Genomic DNA, 20,914 nt, shown 5'->3' with positions numbered 1-20,914 from the left:
TAACTGATCAAGTACTCTGTAGAAGGGCTAGACATACTGGGAAGCAGGATTTGACCTAACCCTGCATTTCCATAACTTACTGGGCACATGAGTGACCACTCACACCTCCCTTCCCCTCACCTTTGTTTAAGAGCACCTCTTCCACAGTCTCAAACCAGTCTCTCTGCCTTTAGAGTTGTCCTGTCCAAGCCATTTTCTACTCTGTGACCAGAGTGAACATTCTAAAGTGCAAATCTGATCGTGTCACATCACGCAGAAGTGTATCACACAGGAGATATCCCTAAACTGTGGCACAAGAGCATAAGAGGACTTCTTGACCTGCCCCAAACTTTTACTATTTTCACTCTAAATCTCACTACTTCTCTGCTCTTTTACCTGGGCGCTCCAGCCATGATGGGCACCTTGTGGTCCTCTCACCCATCCTTGGCCATGTGCCATTCTCTATCTTGCCCTTAGGCCTTTGCACCTGAGCTCCTTCTGCCTAGGATGCTCATCATCCATTCATGACCCACCCAACTCCTCTGTATCCTTTAGCCCTCAGTTCTTAGGTTGCCTCCTCTTGGAAGCCATCCTCAAAGTCCCAAGGTGGCCTTTAGATCCTTTCTACTCCATGCTGACCTATGCCAGGACATTCCAACCTCACCTTCACTACCCTTATTATCATTGCCTCCTTCTCGTGCATTTCCTTTACCAAGCTGTAAGCTTCTTAGGGTCAGCAATGGTTTCTTCTCATCATTGAGCATATGGTAGGTGGTCAAAAGGAGTGTGCTGAATGAATAAACTTGTATTTTTCCAGATTCTGTCATAAAGTTATTGTGCAGACTATCACTCCACTTTTACTACATTCGTTAATTAGAAAAAACAATAGTGATAATTAAAACACCCAAACAAACTTACTAGAAAGAGTTTTCCTTTTAAAGTAAAATTTAAATATAGGACTCTTTTCATCTTCCTATCACTGCAGTAATATAAATGAAGCAAATTAATTTTAATGCTCCCAGGTACTGATTCTGTGTCACCATGGTTGACAGGATTCAACTAGACTTTATGAGATGGCATTTGACTTTATGGAAGTGAACACTATGCACGCATTTACAATTTTACAGGGACTTTAAGCTGTCATGCTGAAAAATGTTTATAAAACATTAATCAAAAAATGCCTCTTTAATACAATGCATTGTCTGAAAGATGTTAGAAGGCACATATTGTAAATGGATTCTTTTTCTGACTAAAGTAATTTCCACCAAAAGCATTTCCCCATTGCTCTACAAGTACACTGTGTGGATAGATAAAGAGCACTTTCTAAGCACATTACTACCTGATCCAAACACTTGGGAAATCACTAATGTACAGCATGCCATATTTCCATGTCACACATGACACATTTGTCTAAAATTATCCAACAGAGTTTGACACTGCAGCATATTCCATAAGCAGAGCTTTCAACTGACATCTGCCAAGTAGGAACTTCAAGTAAGAGCTTTTTTCTTCTAACAAGCAAGTAAGGATTTTCTTTTATCCTATACCCAGGATGGAAAGGATAAAACAATATGTATAAGAACAAGTTTTTTTCCTATTTTAAATATGTTTATTTTATGTTCTCTGAATTAAAAAATTCCCTTTGTATCAGTGTTCAAGCTTCAATAATAACTACTTTCTATTGGATGGACAGTTTTTTATTTTTCCTTGAGAAACAGACATTTTTCTTCTTAGATTAAATATGGACTTTTATTGAACTTCCACTGAAGCTGCTCTATTGTTCACAATATAAAAATGATCTACCTTACATTATTGTTCAGAGTTTACTTACTTGTGTAGGTGTACTATGTTCCTACCATTCATTCATTCATTCATTCATTCATTAACAAAATACTTTTTGGGCTTCTGCTATATGTGAGTTACTGGTCTAGGCGGTAGGGATATCAGGATAATAACCCAGAAAAGGTGCCTGCTTTCTTGGGTACTGCCTTCTCATAGCATTTGTCTCGACCATGTTGGCTTTATACAATTAGAGGGGTGAGTTCCAGCCCCTCACAGTCCTCTGCAATTCCTGCTGTCACTAGCTTACCTGCTTTCTACAACCGAAAGTTTGGGGATCATCTTTGACAAATTCTATTTGTCTTTCCACCTCTACATTAAGTTACCAAATTCTGTAGATTTTTTTTCCCTCATTTACCACTCCTTTTTCTCCTCAGTTTTCACTGCCATCTTCCTAATTCAGCTCCTCATAAAATTAAGCCAAGATTACACTTACAGCCTTCTGACATAACTCCTTGTCTTCAGACTCTTCCCTCATCAATCCTACAAATCACAGCCAGATTAATCTTCCCCAAGTCCACATTCATTAAAGCCAGTACCCTGCCCAAGAACTCCAATGACTTTCCAGTGCCCATTCATCAAATCCTCTACTTATTCGACTTTAGTAAAAAACAAACACTACTACCACCATTATGTAAGCACTACTGCATGCTAAGGGCTCTGCCTGCATCATCTCCTTTAAGCCTTACAACAGCCCTAGGAAGTAGGTGGCAATTTTTCCAATAAAAAATGAGTAAACTGAGGTTTAGAGCAGTTCAGTACCTTGCCTAATGGCCTACACTGGTATGCAGTGGAGGCAGAACTGGACCCCAGTGTGTTTGCCTTTAATCTCCAAGCTGTGTTAACTCCATTAAACCAAACTTTCACTTGCCAATTGCTGTCACTGGCTCAGGGCTGGCACTTTTTAATCTTTGTTAAAGCTGAGTCCTGCCTGGATATTGTCATTTTTCTCCATATACCTAAATCCTTTGGGGTCACCAAGGCTCAGTCTTATATTTTCCTCCATGATGAAGGTGGCTTTCCTATTGATTTCTTCATTCTTCTGAAGAATGAAGGCACTCGTTCTAGATGCATCACATAATTTAGCCTTTGATGATGTTGTCATTATTTTCTTGTGTGTAGGTTTTGATTTTTCCTGAACATAGGCAAAATACTATATTTTTATTTTAATTTCCTGCAACGTTTAAGCACAGGGCTGGTGCTCAATATACAAATAATTGGTTATTTATGAATAGGTGCTAAAGTAATGTTTCCTATGTTGAAAAAGACAGATAGGATTTAGAACAAATACTAGTTGCTTCACTAGACTTTAAAGACAATGCATTCACATATCCCTCTGGGAGAGGATTATATTTCACAGGGCAAAAATAGATTTGATATGGCAGGAAGGAAAGAAACTGGACTGACCAAGGAACACAAAATTCAAAATGAGCACTGAAGTATGGAGTAAGCAAGAAAGTATATTGAAAAACACCCGTTGTGTCTTTTGAAGTCTAATATTACATTTGCTTTCCCACTTAGCACGAGATAGTATACTCCAATCACCTGGATCATTTTTTGTCTTTCAAAGATTAATTTGCCTGAATTTACATGACTTGTTTTCCATTTAAATGCTTTCTCAGGCTTTTCACTGGGTTCTGGAGAGAGCTGCTGGCAAATCTGGAATCCAGTTGCTTCTCTCTTCAGTTGTCATGGTGATTTCTCACTTTTGTTTAGTTTGTTCTTAGTTAGAAACATCCATAAGTTTACCATCCAAATGTCCTAACACTGTTATTTGAATTCTATTTCTTCCTCTTTAGTGAATCTTTCAGAAAAGCTCATGTTTGCCTTTAAAATTCATTGGTATAGATGGTCCCTTTAAGCATAGTGTAATCCAGGAGGGGAGTTGCTACTGAGGAACACAGCCATTCTTCAGACATCACCAAATGCCAGTCTCTTTGCCCCCTACCCACCCCACATGCCTGTGCACATGGACACACACACGCACACATGCACACACATACACAGACTTTCCCTTCAGAGACAAAATAGTCACAGAAAGTCAAACTCACAGCCACTGATTTATCTCAAATAACTAAACAAAAGGGCAATTACACATTTTTCAGAGTATGAAATGATGCATTGATAAGGTAAAACAAGGCCTTTGGAATTTGGTTAGAAAAGGCTTTCAGTTAGGACTATCCTAAAGCAAGCTAATTTCTAGTAAGAATAGCTGTGTTCCAAGCAGAGATTTATCACTGATTATATCCAGTAGCGTGCCTGAGGCTGAATAGTGTAGCAGTTAAGAAGCCTGGTGCAGAAGTGGGAGAGCCCTGGGTTTGGATCTCATGTTCACCATTTACCACCTGTGTGACCTTGGTTGGGCAAGTTATTATTTAATCTGTTTTTACATGTATGAAATGCACCACTTTGTCAGTTTTTGGATTTTTAAAAAATAAAGAATAAAATAATATACAATGTCTGGTATATAGCAAGTGTTCATCCATTATGTGCCGGACACTCTTCTAGGTGCAGTGAATACATCAAAATTCCCTGTCCTCATGGGAGCTTACATTCTTACTCATTTAATAGGGAGACAAGACAGACTGTACCATGCCAAAGTTAGGCAAAGAGCAATTCCACCCAATACCAAGATCATCACACAGGGCAGTGGGAAAATGCAGCACTGTCAAATGAAAAAAGACGTTAGATAAAATGAATTCAGTGAGCAGTTTGGTTATTTTAATTTTCTCTCCCTTTTAGAGGGTGTCAAAAGAAAGGTCACCTCCTTTCAGGTCAGTGGGTATGACTTGCCTGTGAGATCAGTCTGGTGCTGCCCCTACACTAGCCTACAATGTGGTTCTTTGGACCAGGCGGGTTTAGTCTGCACAGCCCCCAGAATTCCGTTCTGTTCATAATCTGGCTATCCTAGGACTTTCCCTAAACCCATTCTGGAACCTTCCAAAGGCTGGCAACTCAACTTTCTGCAGAGTCCCCCAGGAAGGGGGAAAAGATCACAGATCATGTGACCTGTTCTCATTGCCCCCAGCTGAGTGACTGGTCCTTTGCTCAAATTCTCTATGGTATTTTAATACGTAGATTGTTCTGCCTTACCCTTGCCAGTGGTTTATGTTTTACTTGCTTCCCTGTTTTTGTGTGTGTTATTCCATTTTTAACTAAAAACTGCCAAATTATTTGGTAGGACCCCAGCACAGCATCGGAACCTCTACTGTTGCTTTATGAGACACATAAGAGAACATTTTTATCCTTTTTATACAAAGAATCATATCCAAAATGAGGTGCGGCTAAATGATACATGCAAATTGGAGCTCTTTAATGATTTTCTCAGCGTCCTAGGGTTGGGTTCACCGAATCTACTTAGATTTAGGATTTCCAAATTGCTAAATAGAAAGCCAACAGCAGCACCTCTGGGATGTCTGACAAACCCCCTTTGCTTGAGTTCTGGCAGAAAAACAGGACAATCTTGCACCAGTTTATCTCATATGTATCAATGGAATTTTAGTTTCCAACCTCTGAAGCCTGAAAAGTGTCTTAGGGTTATCTCTGTGGGTGGCATATGAGGGAAGGGAACATGTTGAAATCCACACAGGACGTGTCAACCAAACATGCTGCACAAACTGGACCCAAACCTTCTCTTTGCTACCCATTAGGAAACTGCTTTCCTGTCGAGCCTTCCTATTGCTCTCCTGCCCCCCTTCCTGTCTACAATTAAAAAGACTGGAAGCTCACACTTCTTTTCTGATGTAGTCAGGAGCTATTCAGCTATGTTAAATAGATGTTTATGTAAAACTTTCCTAAGAGACTTGGCCTTCCCTCATATTTCAAAACCAGAATTCCAAAATATTCCTCTATCCAAAAAGAGGAATGAGGCCTGGAAAAGGAGGAAAATTAACAAAGATAGGTCATAAACTTGATATCTAAGGCCATTATTAAAAGAAAGGAATGATCTTTCCAGTAATCTAAGACCTTTAGAAAAAAGAGAGCATTATTCATATTCTAGTCTTCCAGCAGTCACACCTTACACAGGACTTCAGAAGCCATTATCCGGAGTTCACAGATATTTTGGATTTTCATCTGTTATGGGTGAGGCAGAATACTAACTGTAGCCAATACTTACACAGTACTTATTATGTGCCAGGTACTGTTCTGAGAGTGTACAAGCATCACCTCATCCACTCCTCACATCCATGATGAGTGAAACTACCATTGTTATCCTCACTTTTCAGAGAAGGAAATTGAGGCAGCAGGTAAATAGAAATTTGCTCCAAGCCATACACAGTTAGCAACAGGACATAGCTGGGGTGTGAATATAGACAGACTGGCTCCAGAGTTGGTGTTCCTCTGCATGCTATGTGCCTGAAATGCTGGAAAAGAATTTGTCAGGGTACTTAGGAACCCTAAAAAAGTGGTGCAAGGGGTGCTTTTCAATAAGATAGAACAACAGAGGGTAAAATGTAAGGAAAATAATAGTTACACAAGAAAAGTCTGAAAGCAAGAGCAATACCCCTTTCAATAAAGATGCTTATTACTAGGCAGGCTTTTATTTGCTCTGAATAAAGGTTGGTTGATGACCATTTTTAGATCATTAGGAAAATTAAAAATTGTGTTTTATTCTTCAATTACCCAGGCTGTAACCCCATCACTTTGCTGAAAGTTTTATGTAAATAAAGATGCAAGAAGAGACCAAAATGAGCAGCTGGTGTTACTTCTGTTTTGAAACAGGTATGTTCTGATTGGAGAAGATGTTTAATGAATGACCTGAGCCGACTCACCAGATGCTGACAATGAAAGATTTAACTCTACCAATTGAAGGTTTCTGCCTCAGAAGATCAGGTACACCCTCACCTGTCTGACAGCATTGTAGGAGTAATTAGCAAACAGGGAATTCAAGAATGAATTAAAGAACTGAGCCATGAAGGCTTCGTTCAAATACTGGCTGTGTCTTCCAGGAGGGGTCACCACGTTTATGGAGACAAACTTAGCAGGAAGTAGTGAGATTACTTTTTCCTTTTCTAGGCTGTGAATGAAGAGTTGTTTAGTCTTCTAAAGAGACAATCTGGCTAATGTTCATACTCACAGGATGTGAAAACATCAAAAATAGAATAAGAATTTCATTATGACAAAAATAATGCAAGGTCAAAAGAATATATTTAACATAGTCACCAACACAGAACTGGCCCCTTCTGACTGGCTCTGGAACTGTTGTCCAATTTTACAGAGTATTTTAGATGTATTTTTATATAAATGAAGAAAAACACTTGAACCTATTGGGTCTGATGCAAAGAGAAGCTGGATGGTGTGACATGAGCTTTCGTTGACTCTGCCACTGCCCCACAACCTAGATGTAGTTTTACCTAAAAGGCTGCATTGATAATTTCATCTTTAGACATTGGAACTTTCAGAAGGCTTCCAAATATTAGTTAAAAAGTAAATGTGAGTAGGCTGTGACCCAAATGCACATTAACAATTTTTAATATACATTTTGTTTTGCTTTGTCAACATGACCTTTAATTACCTGCCAGCGGTAATCTTCCTTTTCATGGTACTGTGTTTATGTTGAACAAAAGCCTCAGAAGAGATTTCTTCTGACATAAAAGAACAAGGCAGTTTTGATTTGGGGATTAAAAACCAGACTTGTTTGTTCTTAGATCCATGTCGCTTAAAAAGGTTGACTCAGGTTTCTGTGGTTTATCTAACCTAGATGATGTCCTGATAATCTACTCTTGGCCTTTATTTATTCTCAATAATTATAAACAGTTGGCAGTTAGGACCTCATTTAGAAGACTTCTAGGCAGAAGAAATTTAAAAAACCCTGGAAGTCACTTCTGAAAATAATGATGCTTTTCTATTCTCCTCTGTTTTCTCTTCTGAATATTTAACATATCTAATTACGGCACAACTAATTCTGGTGTTCAGAATTAGTACACGAATGGTCAGTTTTGGTAACCAATGGGTAGGTATAACCCATCTCACATTCTTTTTGGAACCTAGGCGAGCACAGATGCATACAGAGTAAACGAGTCTAAATGCAGTGGTTCTCAGCTTCCGCCGCACATTACAATCACCTGGGTAGCTTCCAAAAACTATGCTGCCTGGGCCTATCCTGATAGATTGAGTTAATAGGTGTTGGGGAGGGTCCTGACATCACCAGTACCGCACAGCTCCCAGGTGATTCTAATGTGAGCCAGGTTAAAGAGCCAGGTCTGGTATTGCGGTGGAGTCAGAGGACTCTGGAGGCAGACAATTCAGCCATGGTGCGCTGGCTCTGTTATGTATGTGAACCGGGGTGAGTAATTTGACCTCTCTAAGGCTGGGTTTTCTAGTTTGGACAATCACAGCTATTGTGCAGGGCTATTGTAAAGATTACATGCATTAATGAGGCAAATTAAGTGCCTAATGCAGTGCCCAGCACATGGGAGGTACCATATAACTGCCAGACTCTTCTTCTCATACTTCCAAGTGTCTTCACATCTACCTTCTGAGTTAATGTTCACTTCAACCTTGTGGGATAGGAGAAGAATACAGACTTGCAAGTTTGGGTGTCTACAGGTCTGGCTAATTAAGACTTTCATATCATTTCATTATTAAAATAATTTCATATCCTCTCTGTCCTCTGGAGAATCTCAGGTCCTCAGTCCATGGAGCTGTTTTCTTTACACACTCCCTTAGTGATCTCATCCAATCTGATAGCCTAAAATAACATCCATAGGCTGCAAACTTCAGCCTGGATCAGGATTCCAGACTCCACTGGATGTCAAAAAGACATGTCAAACTTCACATGTGCAAAATCCAAACTCTTGATCTGTTCCCACATGACTTTCAACCGCTAACATCTGCTCCTCTGCAGTCTTCCCTAAGCCAGTAAGTGGATCCTTACACCCCTCAGGCCAAACATCTTGAATTCCTTTCTTTTACCTACATATCCAATCCACCAGCAATTCCTATTAGTTCTGTGTTCAAAATATATCTCAAATCCAAAGCCTCTCAACTCTTCCACACCTATTACCTTTGACCAAACCACCCTAAACTCTTGTCTGGATAAAAGCCTCTTTCTTGAGTCTTCCTTTCTCACTGCTACACCCTCCCACCAAACCCCAGTCTACTTTTAACACAGCAACCGTAGGGATCCTTTCAAAGTAGAAGTGTGATATTGTCCCTCATCAATTCAAAACCCCCAATGGCTTCCCCTCTCATTCTGAGTAAGAGGCAAGTCCCTACAATGGCCAATAAGGCCTAACACAACATTACTTGCCCCTCTACCATTACCACTCCCTGGTCTCCTGTCTCTCTCACTCATTCTGCTCCCAAGGTGAGCGTCTTCCTCCTTCTTCCAACATGCCAAATGCACTGTTGCCTCGGGTCTTTGCCTTCACTGTTCCTTCTCGTTGGAATCTCCTTCCCCAAAATATCCACAGGCTTGCTCCCTATTTCCCTCAGGTGTTTTGACCCAATGTGCCCTTTACGGCTGAAACCTTCTCATCTCCACCCTGGCACTCCTTATTCTCCTTTTTGGTTTTCTTTTTCTCCATTGCTTACCACCATCTGATGTGCTGTATATTCAAGTGTCTGCTTATTCCCATTAGAAATTTTGGAAGCTAGATGAGGGCAAGAACTTTTTTGGTGTTTTGTTCACTGCAGTCCCTCTACAGCCTAGAGCAGGGCACGTAGTAGGTACCAAATAAATACTTGCTGAATGAATGAATGATTGAATGGATGGATGAATAGATTATGTTTTAAAAGCATCTTTTCATTGGCACTGTAGAGAGCAAACTTGTAGCAAAGGCAGCCCTGGGAAGTGTCACAGCTACAATTTCATTAACATGCTCAGCTTCAGTACAGATGACATTCCAAATCAGCTGGCTTCCTGGGGCCCAGGAATCTTTTGAGTTGCGTCCAATTTTGTATCTCCTCCTGCCCCCAGGGTAACTTGTCAAAAACCTACTGGGTACCCCATAGCTTGAAAAAGTGGGTAGCTAACTTTAATTTCTGGCTGGAGTTGTTTGGATGGGGCTGTAAATGGGGACATAAGGGGAAACTGTTACCCTTGCTTTGCAGCTGTAGGCTCATGTATTCTTTACTATAAAGAAGCATGGAGCGGGCTGTCATTAAAGACACTCAACCTGGTTTATAGTGTCTGGTTCAATTAAGAGAACTTCTGGGAAGAGACATGACCAAATAAATAATTGGAGAGATGCAACTCTGAAAGGACAATTGTTTTTTATCGATCTCTGTTTGCAAGTTGAAATTGAGAGATATAAACTTCAAGTGGATGGGCTCTCCTGGGTGAGAGTCTTCACTTCAAACGCAGTAAATGAGTGTTGTTTTGTGATGCACATTTTAGTACTGCTAGAGGCAAACTTTCTAAATATTAATAATAATAAACAAATTCCTCTGCAACTGACAGAGAGTGCACAGATGAAGAGGGATTTCCAGGAAACAGGGCGTTCTGGTCTTCTGGATGTGGCAGAGTCTTCATCAGAAGGGACAAGCTCCAGAACAACAGCAAGTGTGCCCCTCATTTCTTTGGAATTCCCCTTTCAGGAGCTCTGAGGGCATGTGAGTTGATTTTTAATGTGTAAAGTTAATCTCTTTAGAGCTACCTCTATTATAAGGTAATTTTTAGTTTGAAATTAATATGAAACTATGGAATTAAAAGCTTCTAACACTAAGAGCTGTCATTAGGAAACACAGTGACAAGGATTCAATATACTGTGAGGTGCCACTGTACAATATGTGGGATTTTTCATGTCTCCTTGCCATTGAGCTGTAGGTGACAACTGTAGGTAGAGCTTAGCTACAATGAAGCTGACACATGCAAGCACTCGGCCCCTCTTGTTCCTGCTCCATCACTCAGGTTGAGCGAGCAGCAGACAGCTAACACGCCACTCATAAGTACTTCTAGAGGGCTGGGTGGTGTGATGGAAAGGACGTGGGCTTTGAAATTAGAGACCTGAGTTTAAATCCTGACTCTGCCACCCACCAGCTATGTAAGCAGATGATCTTACCCTAATCCCCCTCAGTTTCCACATCTGACTCAAATGAAGTTAAAATAACTATCTCGAAGGGTAGTTAGAGGTTTCAAGTGAGACAGGGTATAGGAAGTACCTAGCATAGTGCCTGGCATAGAGTGAACATCCCCAAAATGATAGCCATTAGGATTGTTGTTGTTGTTGTTGTTATTATAAGAAGTAGCATTATGAAATAGTATTATGTGGCTCAAATTCAGCAGTCTACCAGGACTGGCCAGGGAGGGGCTTGTCACTGAGATCATTCAGGATAAGTTGTGCAGCACTTCTAAACACTGTAGATGGTGACGTGCTGCGGACTGCCCCAGGAACTGAAACTCCCTCCCGCTGATGCTGCCCAAGCTCCCACAGGCCTCATCTGTTTACAAGCCCTGTATTCTTAACAAGTGCTCATGATCATAGTGGGTCTACTGCCCCTCTCAGAGCACTGACTTCTGGGAAGCAGTGATTCCCATCTTCTGTCCTTTTCTTTCTTAAAAAAAAATCTACAGTAATTGTGAGAGTTTTAAAAAAATCACATAGGTCCCCTTTCATAAAGGGATTTATATAAGGATAACTTTCAAATGGCATTCTGAATTTATTTTAAATATGCTTCAGTTTTGCCCTCAGCTTGCCAGGAAGACAAGATCTGAAAGAAAGCAAGCCCCCGCTGTAGTGAGTGCTAGGTATTTTGGGCACTAAATGGGTGGTTCTCTTTTGCTCAGCTTATACTTTTTTATTTTATTTTATTTTTTTTTGAGACAGAGTCTCACTCTGTCACCCAGGCTGGAGTGCAGTGGCATGATCTTGGCTCACTGCAACCTCCGCCTCTCGGGTTCAAGCGATTCTCTTGCCTCAGCCTCCCAAGTAGCTGGGATTACAGGTGCCTGCCACCATGCCTGGATAATTTTTGCATTTTTAGTAGAGACGGGGTTTCACCATGTTTGTCAGGATGGTCTCCATCTCTTAACCTCACGTGATCTGCCCACCTCGGCCTCCCAAAGTTCTGGGATTACAGGCATGAGCCACCACGCCTGGCCTAGATTATACCTTATATTAATAAAATACTGGCATACTTTTACATCCAAATACTGTTGTTTAACCAGATTAATACAAATGAAACTCAAAAGGACATTTGAAGTTAGGCAAAATATGGTAACCCCAGCTACAGATTAGAAAAACTGGAGCCAGGTTTTTATCCTTCCTGGACAGGACCACAATACCAAATATATTGAAACCATGGAATGAGGAAGAGGGTGATTGCTGGAAATTAGGGTCCAGGCCTACTGAATTTTTTTTAAATGATTGCTTATTATTATAGAATACTTAGTAGTATATCATAAGCAGTTATGTCATAAGGATATTCTTTTGGCTGATGATGAAATATCAAGTATTTAAAAGTAGGGTATACTGTGGCCAGGCTAAAGTAAGAAAAACAACAACCAACCACCCAGAGTTGACTGAAACTGGTTCCCACCATCATCAAAATGTACCCTACACAAAACCTGACTGAATATTCTGCTAGATCAAAGCTTCCCTAAGAATCTGGGTGCATGAGCTAGCACATCTGAAACCTGAGAGGTGACTCTAGATGTCAATAATGAGTGGCTCTCAAACTTTAATGTGCATGATACCCTCTTTTGAAACGTGTTACATGTGTTGGACATCAGGGTTTTATCCTTAAAATTCAGAATCAGTAGGCTTCAGCAAATCTTTTTTTAAAAATTTTTATTGATTTTAAGAAACAATGTGCTATAATTTTGAGGATCACCCTTTGAGAAATGCTGGTCTATGGTGTCCATCCCAAGGGCTCAAGATTATAAAGCTACATACTTAAGCCCTTCAAAATCAGAATTATTGAATAGTAGAGCTAGAAGAGCCCCAGAGATCATCCAGTCTGAACTTTTCATAGCCAGTGGACCACAGGGTTGAGATGTTTCACAGCACAGGGCTCTTTCTGCAGAACTCTCACTACAGCTTAGCATGGTGGCTAATAGCTAGGCCTGGGCTTGATTTCTGGCTCTGCCACTTGGGATCATGTGACTTGGGCAAGTTATGGATCACTTGGGAACTTCCCTTATCTAGTGTGATTGTGGAAGTCATGTGAGCTGGTGCCCACAAAGTACTTATGGGAAGTGACCTACAGCAAGCTGGTCATGTGTAAGTTCTGGATTCTTTCCAGCAGATAAGGTATAAGCAGGAGATAAGGTATTCCAGCAGATAAGGCCAAAGGAAGTTTAAGGTAGGTGAAGCTTAGCTGTATTACTATAATTTTGCCAGCAGGTTTTAACGAAAGTAGTTGTTGCCCCCATAGAAGTTTTTCTTTTCTTTTTTTTTTTTTTTAAACTCCACATATACTAGTAGTTGAACACAAAAATATTTTATGCAACTTACCCTATAAAATGGCAGTCTCAGCTTGGACTTTTTAGGTGCTCTCAGAGCACCTTGCATGAGAGGGTCCCTCAAAGCTACATAATGTCATTCCAGAGCAGAATTTGGTGATCTTCCAGTCAGGTTCAGGAAACCACAGATCTTCCCAACAGTAGCTGGACACAAAATGAGGTAGGGATCACTCTAGCACATCCCTGCTGGTTTCATATGCAGACTATGGGATTTGCCAGATTCTTATAGCAAGTGGGAAGTCTCTCTCAAACTTTTAGGCAGTCCACATATGAATGAGAACCCATTTATTACGCTGATCATGCAAAGTAAAAGTCAGTAATTTCACCAATCAAAACCTGTTTCTGAATTCATTATGCTAATTAGTAACATCTCTGGTTGATAGAGAGATAACAAAAGTATTTGTTGTAGCTGCCTCTGGAGTGAGTATTTCCTTTTTGATAAAGTTGTGGCTCAACACTACAGTGAGAATTTTCTATGACAGCAATTGGCTGTTCCTGGCATTGAGGTCTAAACTAACAAGTACATACATAATTGCCACACTGACCACAGAGAAGTATTTTAAAGTAAACTACTTTATGTAACTAGCACTTAGCACAACGTTTACCTATTAAGTACCCAATTAATGTTTGCTGCTATTATTACTATTGAAAACGTATTGAATAAATCAAAAAAGGTATACAAACTCTGTTATATAAGCTGAATAAAATAATAATCTAAATAAAAGTAATCTTACATTATGCAAATCCAGAATCACTTTAAGTCTTAATTTAGCTCTGCTTCCTACATGGTATCAGAAATTTGGGTTAAAGTTCAGTGAAGGCTGGTACAGTGGCTCATACCTGTAATCCCAGTGCTTTGAGAGGCTGAGGTGGGAGGATCGCTTGAGGCCAGGAGTTTAAGACCAGCCTGGGCAACATAACGAGGCCCCAGTCTCTACAAAAAATTTTTTTAAAAATCAGCCAGGCATGGTGGCTCAGGCCTGTAGTCCCAGCTACTCAGGGGACTGAGGTAGGAGGATGGCCGGAGCCCAGGAGTTGGAGGCTGCAGTGAGCTATGATCATGCCACTGCACTCCAGTCTGAGTGAGAGTGAGACCTCTATCTTAAAAAAAAAAATGTCCGCAGAAAAAGGGACAGCAGAAGCCAAAGCCTACATGGTGACTATTTGAGGAAGAAGATAAAACCTTCTCCCTAAGCGAGCTATAACGCAATCTTTTTTAGACCTTAGATTACAACCCATTAGTGAGCTGCAAAATCAATTCTGGATCACATTGTAAAATATATTTCTAAATGTAGATTGTGGTTAAAAACATTTGACGTGGAGGAGGAAGAGAGCATGAGAGTATCAGGGCAAACATCTGGCATATCATTAAGATGAATGATACTTGAGGGTCAAGCTGGAGATCTTTCAGAGAAGCTTTAATATCTTTAATTTCATACCTGCTGTCTAGAACCCTGGGGACTTTCTAAATTTTGATGACAAAGTCTAGATATGCTAGCAATGATTTTCAGACACCATATTCAGAATAAAAAATCCAAACCAAAAACAGTTCAAAAATCTCTAAAGAATATTATTGTATTACTTTGAGAACTCCCATTTCTCTCTTTATGTGGATCAGAAAATAATAGCACAAAATGACAGACACTCCCTCAGTTTTCTTTAGCCTGGTGGTAAAAAATCAACTAGGTCCATAATTTTAGCAGCATCTTTAAGAATCTGTCAAATGGCAAAGACTCCCAAACTGCCTTTCCTCACAGAACTGTAACTCTGAGGGAAATTGCATGACAGAAATACATTTATGGCTCCACTCCAAAGATTGTCTTCTATTTTCTGTCGTTCCTCTGGATTTCTATTTCAACGTTAATGGGTTATTGTGAAACAGTAAAGTGGCTCTTGGTTTGCAAGAATGGAGTGCAGTGTTGCCTCATGAAAGGTAAGGCTGGCTCACTAGACCGACTTTAAATAGAATATAACTTTTTATTAATAATCAAGAAAATGTAAGAAATGAGTATCAGTTTATGACTGGGCCACATGGAGATATATGTTTATGGGAGCAATTACAGATGTTAAGTATTTTAGAACTGTCTTATAACCAGCAGTGTAATCAGAAATAATTTTCTTTTTAAACAATTAATACAACAATTCAAACCCATGCCAAGATTGAACATTTATAATACTTGGATCCAGTAGAGCAATTTTTGGTCTTCAAAGTGTTTCCATATCCTATAATCCAATGCAGTTCTGGAAGTTAGGAGGCCTGGAATACAGTTTCTGGGATATTATCTGGGAGAAGTTTAAAGATTTTTTTTCTATGCTTTCATTTATTTGTATGTACAATAAGGCAACAATTACTGACTTGCTAATATTCAAGATTGTTTAGGTAACATTATCTACAGGGTTAAGAGCTTTAACCTTTTAGCCCAATTGTAGAGTAGTTTTATTAAGATAAGATTCTTTATGTACTAAGTAGAATAGGCTTTGTGTGAAAATAATACTAGAAATGCAAACTTTTGTATTTCAAATCAATTTCCTCTTGACAAAATGACTCAAATGTTATTAAATGAGATTTTTAGCCCAAGTTGTAGGTAATTCTTTAACATTCCTAAAGAACTTCCAATCAAATGGAAAACAGGATCCTTTTAAGATTGTGTTTCTCCTAAGACAGTTTGGAGGGTCTGAAGGTATTTTTTAACCTCTTTAGGAAGAAGCTATAGACATATTTCCTTTCCTGTAATACGTTAACATTATTTATATAAGTATTCCTTTCAAGAACTTATTGCTTTTGCACACATAATAGGGAAACTTGTTATTCTATAGAGCAGAAATATCAGTCACAGACTTACAGAAACTTAATACTGGAAGGAATCTCAAGTATCATTTTGTCCATCTTCTCATTGTATGAATGAGGAAATGAGGCCTATGGCAATTAAGTGATTTATACCAGCTTTTGATGAAAGAACTGTAACAGGAATCCAGACTAGAATCAGGGATGTGCTCTTTATCCTGTGTCTACCAGAAAGCTATATTCTTTTAGCCTAATGCATAGTTTCTTGTCATAGTTCAGCTGTGTAACTGAAACTAGACCCATAATTAAGTACATATAAACAATGTAAGAAATAGTTGCCTTGATTTGCCTTTGTACACAAATGTCTGCAAATGGCAAGATATACAGTGGACTTTTAATAAGCATTGATGATGATATTCTATTTAATATTTAATTAGCATTCAGTCAATTCGGAAGTACTTTTGGAAATAAGAAATTTGGAGTCTTGCCATTGACTGCCAGTAGTCAGCTGACATACTCTGAGGTTATGTACTTTCAGTTTGCTATTTAAAAACATTAAAAACTAACACAAACATGTTTAACTTAAGGACCTCAAATGTCCTGAAACATTTGCTTGCTAAATGTAGTGAGAAAGTTTTCTGCATATATTGGAACTCTAAAAAAGCAAAGTGATTTGAATACTCAAGAGAAAAAGATAAATAAGATGAAAGTAAAATGCCAATTCCACAGGATATCTTGGATCTAATTTCTTTCTTGATGAGATCTATTGACTGACTGTGCACTGAGCCATTATTAACTAGGATACAAGCTGTTCTTCAATCTCTGCTATGTAAAATATCTTTTCATTATTACATAAAAATTGTCATCAAACTAAAGAATAATTTGGGAGAGTTCATGGCTTTTATGGCAACCCACAGCAAGTGATGCTGTCTTGACAAAATATAAAATTACCTCCAACCCTGAGCTGAAACTATAGGAGAGCAGCAAACAAGCCCTGTAGTATTGTTTTAGATGAAGCACAGTGATAGCTCTGCACTTCCTTCAGGCCTCCTCTTTCTTCCTGAACGAACTCCAGGGAATGGCATCATGTCAGGCTTTCCAGATGGATTATGTGAAGCCATAGCTCAATGTCATTTTCAATAGGAAGCCTCATAATTAAAGGTCAAATAGTCACTTCATCTGCAATCAATCAATAGAAAAAGTACTAATACGAAGAACTAATCAATCAATGGCAAATGCACTAATAAAAGCAATGAATCAAATTCAGCATGTGTGTAGATGCAAGTACAAGGAAGAGATCGAGATAGGGCAAAAGCAAGAACAATAAAATAAATCGAAGGTGTATATAAGAGAATACTCAGAAAGCTTCTCAAGCAAGAGTTTTCATCTTTGGTTTATTAGTTACATGGTTGCCTTTTGGCCTGCAATGATTTATTCTTAAATACAAATACTAGATATGATAATGAATGGTATTTTATATTTCACTTAATGTATTCTATGTGAGATGTTAAAGATGTATCTACACATATATAGACACATATATATAAAATTAGAAGAAATACTATGATAGTGACTGCAAAGGGAAAGATGCATTTTAAAAGTGCTAAATAGGTATATTATAATCTGTTATATTTCATCTTTGGCCAGCAGTGAGAGAAAATATAACTCTAAGTGATATTACCTAAAATTTCCCCTTGCTTTCTGGACTATGAAGTCCTCATACTCCTTGTGATGTTCTTGCACTTCCATGCAGGGATGTTGATATTGTGGAGGCTGTGCGTGTATGGGATCAAGTGGCATGTGGGAAATCTCTATACCTTCAACTCAATCTTGCTGTGAGCCTTAAACTGCTTTTCAAAATATAAAGTTTATTAAAAATAAAAATAAACAAAAAATAATTCCATTAGGACTATTATCAGCCTATATCTCAGGTCACTGTCATGGCCTATCCTCTGTACCAGAGATGTCAGGTTACTAGTAGAGGGTCACATGCATTGGATGTTGTGAAAATGGATACAGCACATTTATAGTGCTTACCAAGAACATTCTAACATTAGCATCTAAACATCCCTTGCTATCTGGGGAAATAGGGGTGATCTGTCTGAGATCTGAAGCAGCAAAGAGGGTATTTTCACAAATACTATGTAAGAGACTGCAAGACAGAAGCCAAATATTATCAAGTGATGACAAAATATTGGAGTTGGAAGTAAAATTACCTAATTTTAGAACCAAGGAAACTGAGGCCCAGGAAAGTATCAGTGGAAGAGCCAGGATGAGTATTTATGTCTTATAATTCCAAGACAGCCTATGTCTATCATGTTATGAAAGTAGCTAAGGATTACATAGATACTACACTAGTACAGCATCTTATTGGAGGATCTATTTCATGGTAGAACACTACAAAAGCAAACAGAAATCCAATTTAACCCAAGCCTTTTTAGCAAAACAACTACTTCATAGCAACTATCTGTTTGCTTGAAAATTAGCTTTTGGAGAGTATAAAGGACAGAAAAATATGACTTTAGGATTAAGAAAAATAAAAAGACAAAAAACCCTTATAGAAAAGCACACTGATCACACCGCTGTATGCTTCTTGGGTATGCATTTTGCTCTTTGTTCAGCACAACCAGCTCTAGCACAGAACAGAGAAACAGAGAAAACCCTTTTTGGTTTTCCTGACAAAAGCAAGTCCTTAAAAGTATCCGGAACTTAAAGTAAAAAAACAAAAAAAAACAAAAAAAAAACCACACACAGAAAGAAAAATAAGAACAATCTTCAGAATAGAAAAAAAAAAAAAAAAAAAGTGGGTCAGGTTTGCAAGCCCATTGCAGAAATGTGGGAACTGTTTCAGCCTATGCTTTAAGGATACAGGCTCATTCGATCCTTGCACTCTGTGTATCTGAGGAGTCTGGCAGCACCTGCATCTGGACTCACTAACTTTATAAAAGTCCCTCAGGTTTTAGAAGACCTGAGACAACAGACAGTACCTGACAATAACACACATGGGAAAGAAGTGTAAGATGATTTCTTTGAAGTCAACAACTAAAATACTTGTTTCATGAAAATCTACAAGACAGGGGTCAGGAGACTAGAACCTTGGGAGTGGTAACATAGTTGTAACTAACATAGTTATTAATAATCAATAAGAATAGCTACACCTTATAGAGTACTCACCAAGTGCCAGGCAGCACAGCAAGCTATTAGATGGGCTCTCTCATGTAGTCCACAGCAATCTATTTACAGTATGATTATTGCACACATCTTGTCATTTATTGACTACCTGTTAGCAAATTTAAACTTGAATCTTTACAACAGCCTTACAAAATGAATGTTATTCTGCCCCTTCTACAGATGAAAAGGCTAAGCTTCAGGGAAGTTAACTGCTTTGTCCAGGGTCACAAAATTAGGATTGGAATACGGCTTTTAAGACTGTTTCAACTTCAACCTAATGATGATTATAGCTACACAAATACAAAAAAATTATATAATTTATTCAAATAAGCTGAAGCTCTCAATAACAACTGCTCCTAAGGGTTTGTCCAATTTCGAAATCATTTTCCAAGCTTGGTAAGACTGACAGCAGACTATCAGACAAATGTGTTTGGGATTAATAAAAACATTATGAAATGTCTTCATTTTCTAGTTCACAGACTGAATTTCCTTAACGTAAGCAGACTAAGAACAACGTAATGATTCTTCATTCTCTTAAGTGACTCGTGCCAAAATGTAGAGAAATTTTTAATATGAGTTTTTGCCATAACATGCCCACCACCCCAAGGAGTTTGTGACTGATGTATATTTCAATAAAGCTTCTGATTACTTAATGACTTTTAATGACTAAAAACATAGATTCCGGATGTCTAACAGGTTATTGGGATAATGCCACTAATTGGATAAAGCTAAGTAGAAAATAGCACTTTTCTTCTTAATCCATTTTTATCCATTAAATAAATACTTATTTCACTTTTAGTGCTAATCTGATTGAGTTAATGATAACTATATTGTTTCTTTACAGAAATAACATTCAGAAATGAGCATCAAACTAATGTCAATATCAAATTAGAGTAATAACATTATTCCCACCTTGCTCTGAGCTGCTGGAAAATAAGTTAATCTTTTCTGGGGACAATTCTAGGGCCTGCCAAAGCAAAGTTTTTGCCAATTCCCTATTTAGAAGTAGTTTCCACAGCATCTCCACCCCTGCTCTGAGGTTAACATTCTACATTGATAATCTTTTATGAGAATTGAAAACATGATTATAAATTAAGCTAAGTTTTACAATATTAATTTTGGCCCACAGAGATTTGTTCAAATAACAGAATTTCAAATCTATGACCCACCCTCACTTTGCTACTGTTCCGTATCTAACAGTGTGAACAATATCCCATTCCGTTTAATTTGAAGAGTTCTTTGAATTTCAAAATCATAAGATGTAACTATATGAGGGTAATATATGGTTTTTAACTCTGTGAATCACTTACCCAATGTGAGGGATTTGTGTGTAGAACAGAAAATGATAGCCACTGTGTCTGCTGGTGTGAAACCCGAATTATTCCTAGGGGCAAAAAAAGATTTTGACAAATACTTTTATAAAAAGGCAATTTAACACATCTAAAATCAAATGTAGTACCTACCTTTATGTTAACATCCCTTTGATCAATCCTGGTGACAGTGGTAATTCTACACCCAAGTGTACAGAAGTGTCTGAATTTCTTTTTAGAGAACCACTTCTGAGTCATTTATCCATGAAAAGGAGAACAGTTGTAAAAATGTGTGGTGGAGGCCGGGTGCGGTGGCTCACGCCTGTAATCCCAGCACTTTGGGAGGCCAAGATGGGCGGATCATGAGGTCAGGAGATCGAGACCATCCTGACTAACACGGTGAAACCCCGTCTCTACTAAAAA

General features: G+C 38.6%; 1 protein-coding gene across 3 annotated transcripts in view; it reads right to left on the bottom strand.

The window, feature by feature from the left end:
• Positions 1-20,914, bottom strand: part of SLC10A7 (solute carrier family 10, member 7) — a 277,082-nt gene that overhangs the window by 8,698 nt on the left and 247,470 nt on the right. For all 3 annotated transcript variants that reach the window (XM_011987124.1, XM_011987125.1, XM_011987126.1), the window contains one exon: positions 20,492-20,565. In XM_011987124.1, the coding sequence (XP_011842514.1) occupies positions 20,492-20,565 (74 nt within the window). The remainder of the gene's footprint in view (positions 1-20,491; positions 20,566-20,914) is intronic.

The sequence above is a fragment of the Mandrillus leucophaeus genome, unplaced genomic scaffold (genome assembly GCF_000951045.1).
Source record: "Mandrillus leucophaeus isolate KB7577 unplaced genomic scaffold, Mleu.le_1.0 Scaffold301, whole genome shotgun sequence".
In the NCBI taxonomy this organism is placed as follows: Eukaryota; Metazoa; Chordata; class Mammalia; order Primates; family Cercopithecidae; genus Mandrillus; species Mandrillus leucophaeus.
This window is presented reverse-complemented; position numbering and strand designations above follow the sequence as displayed.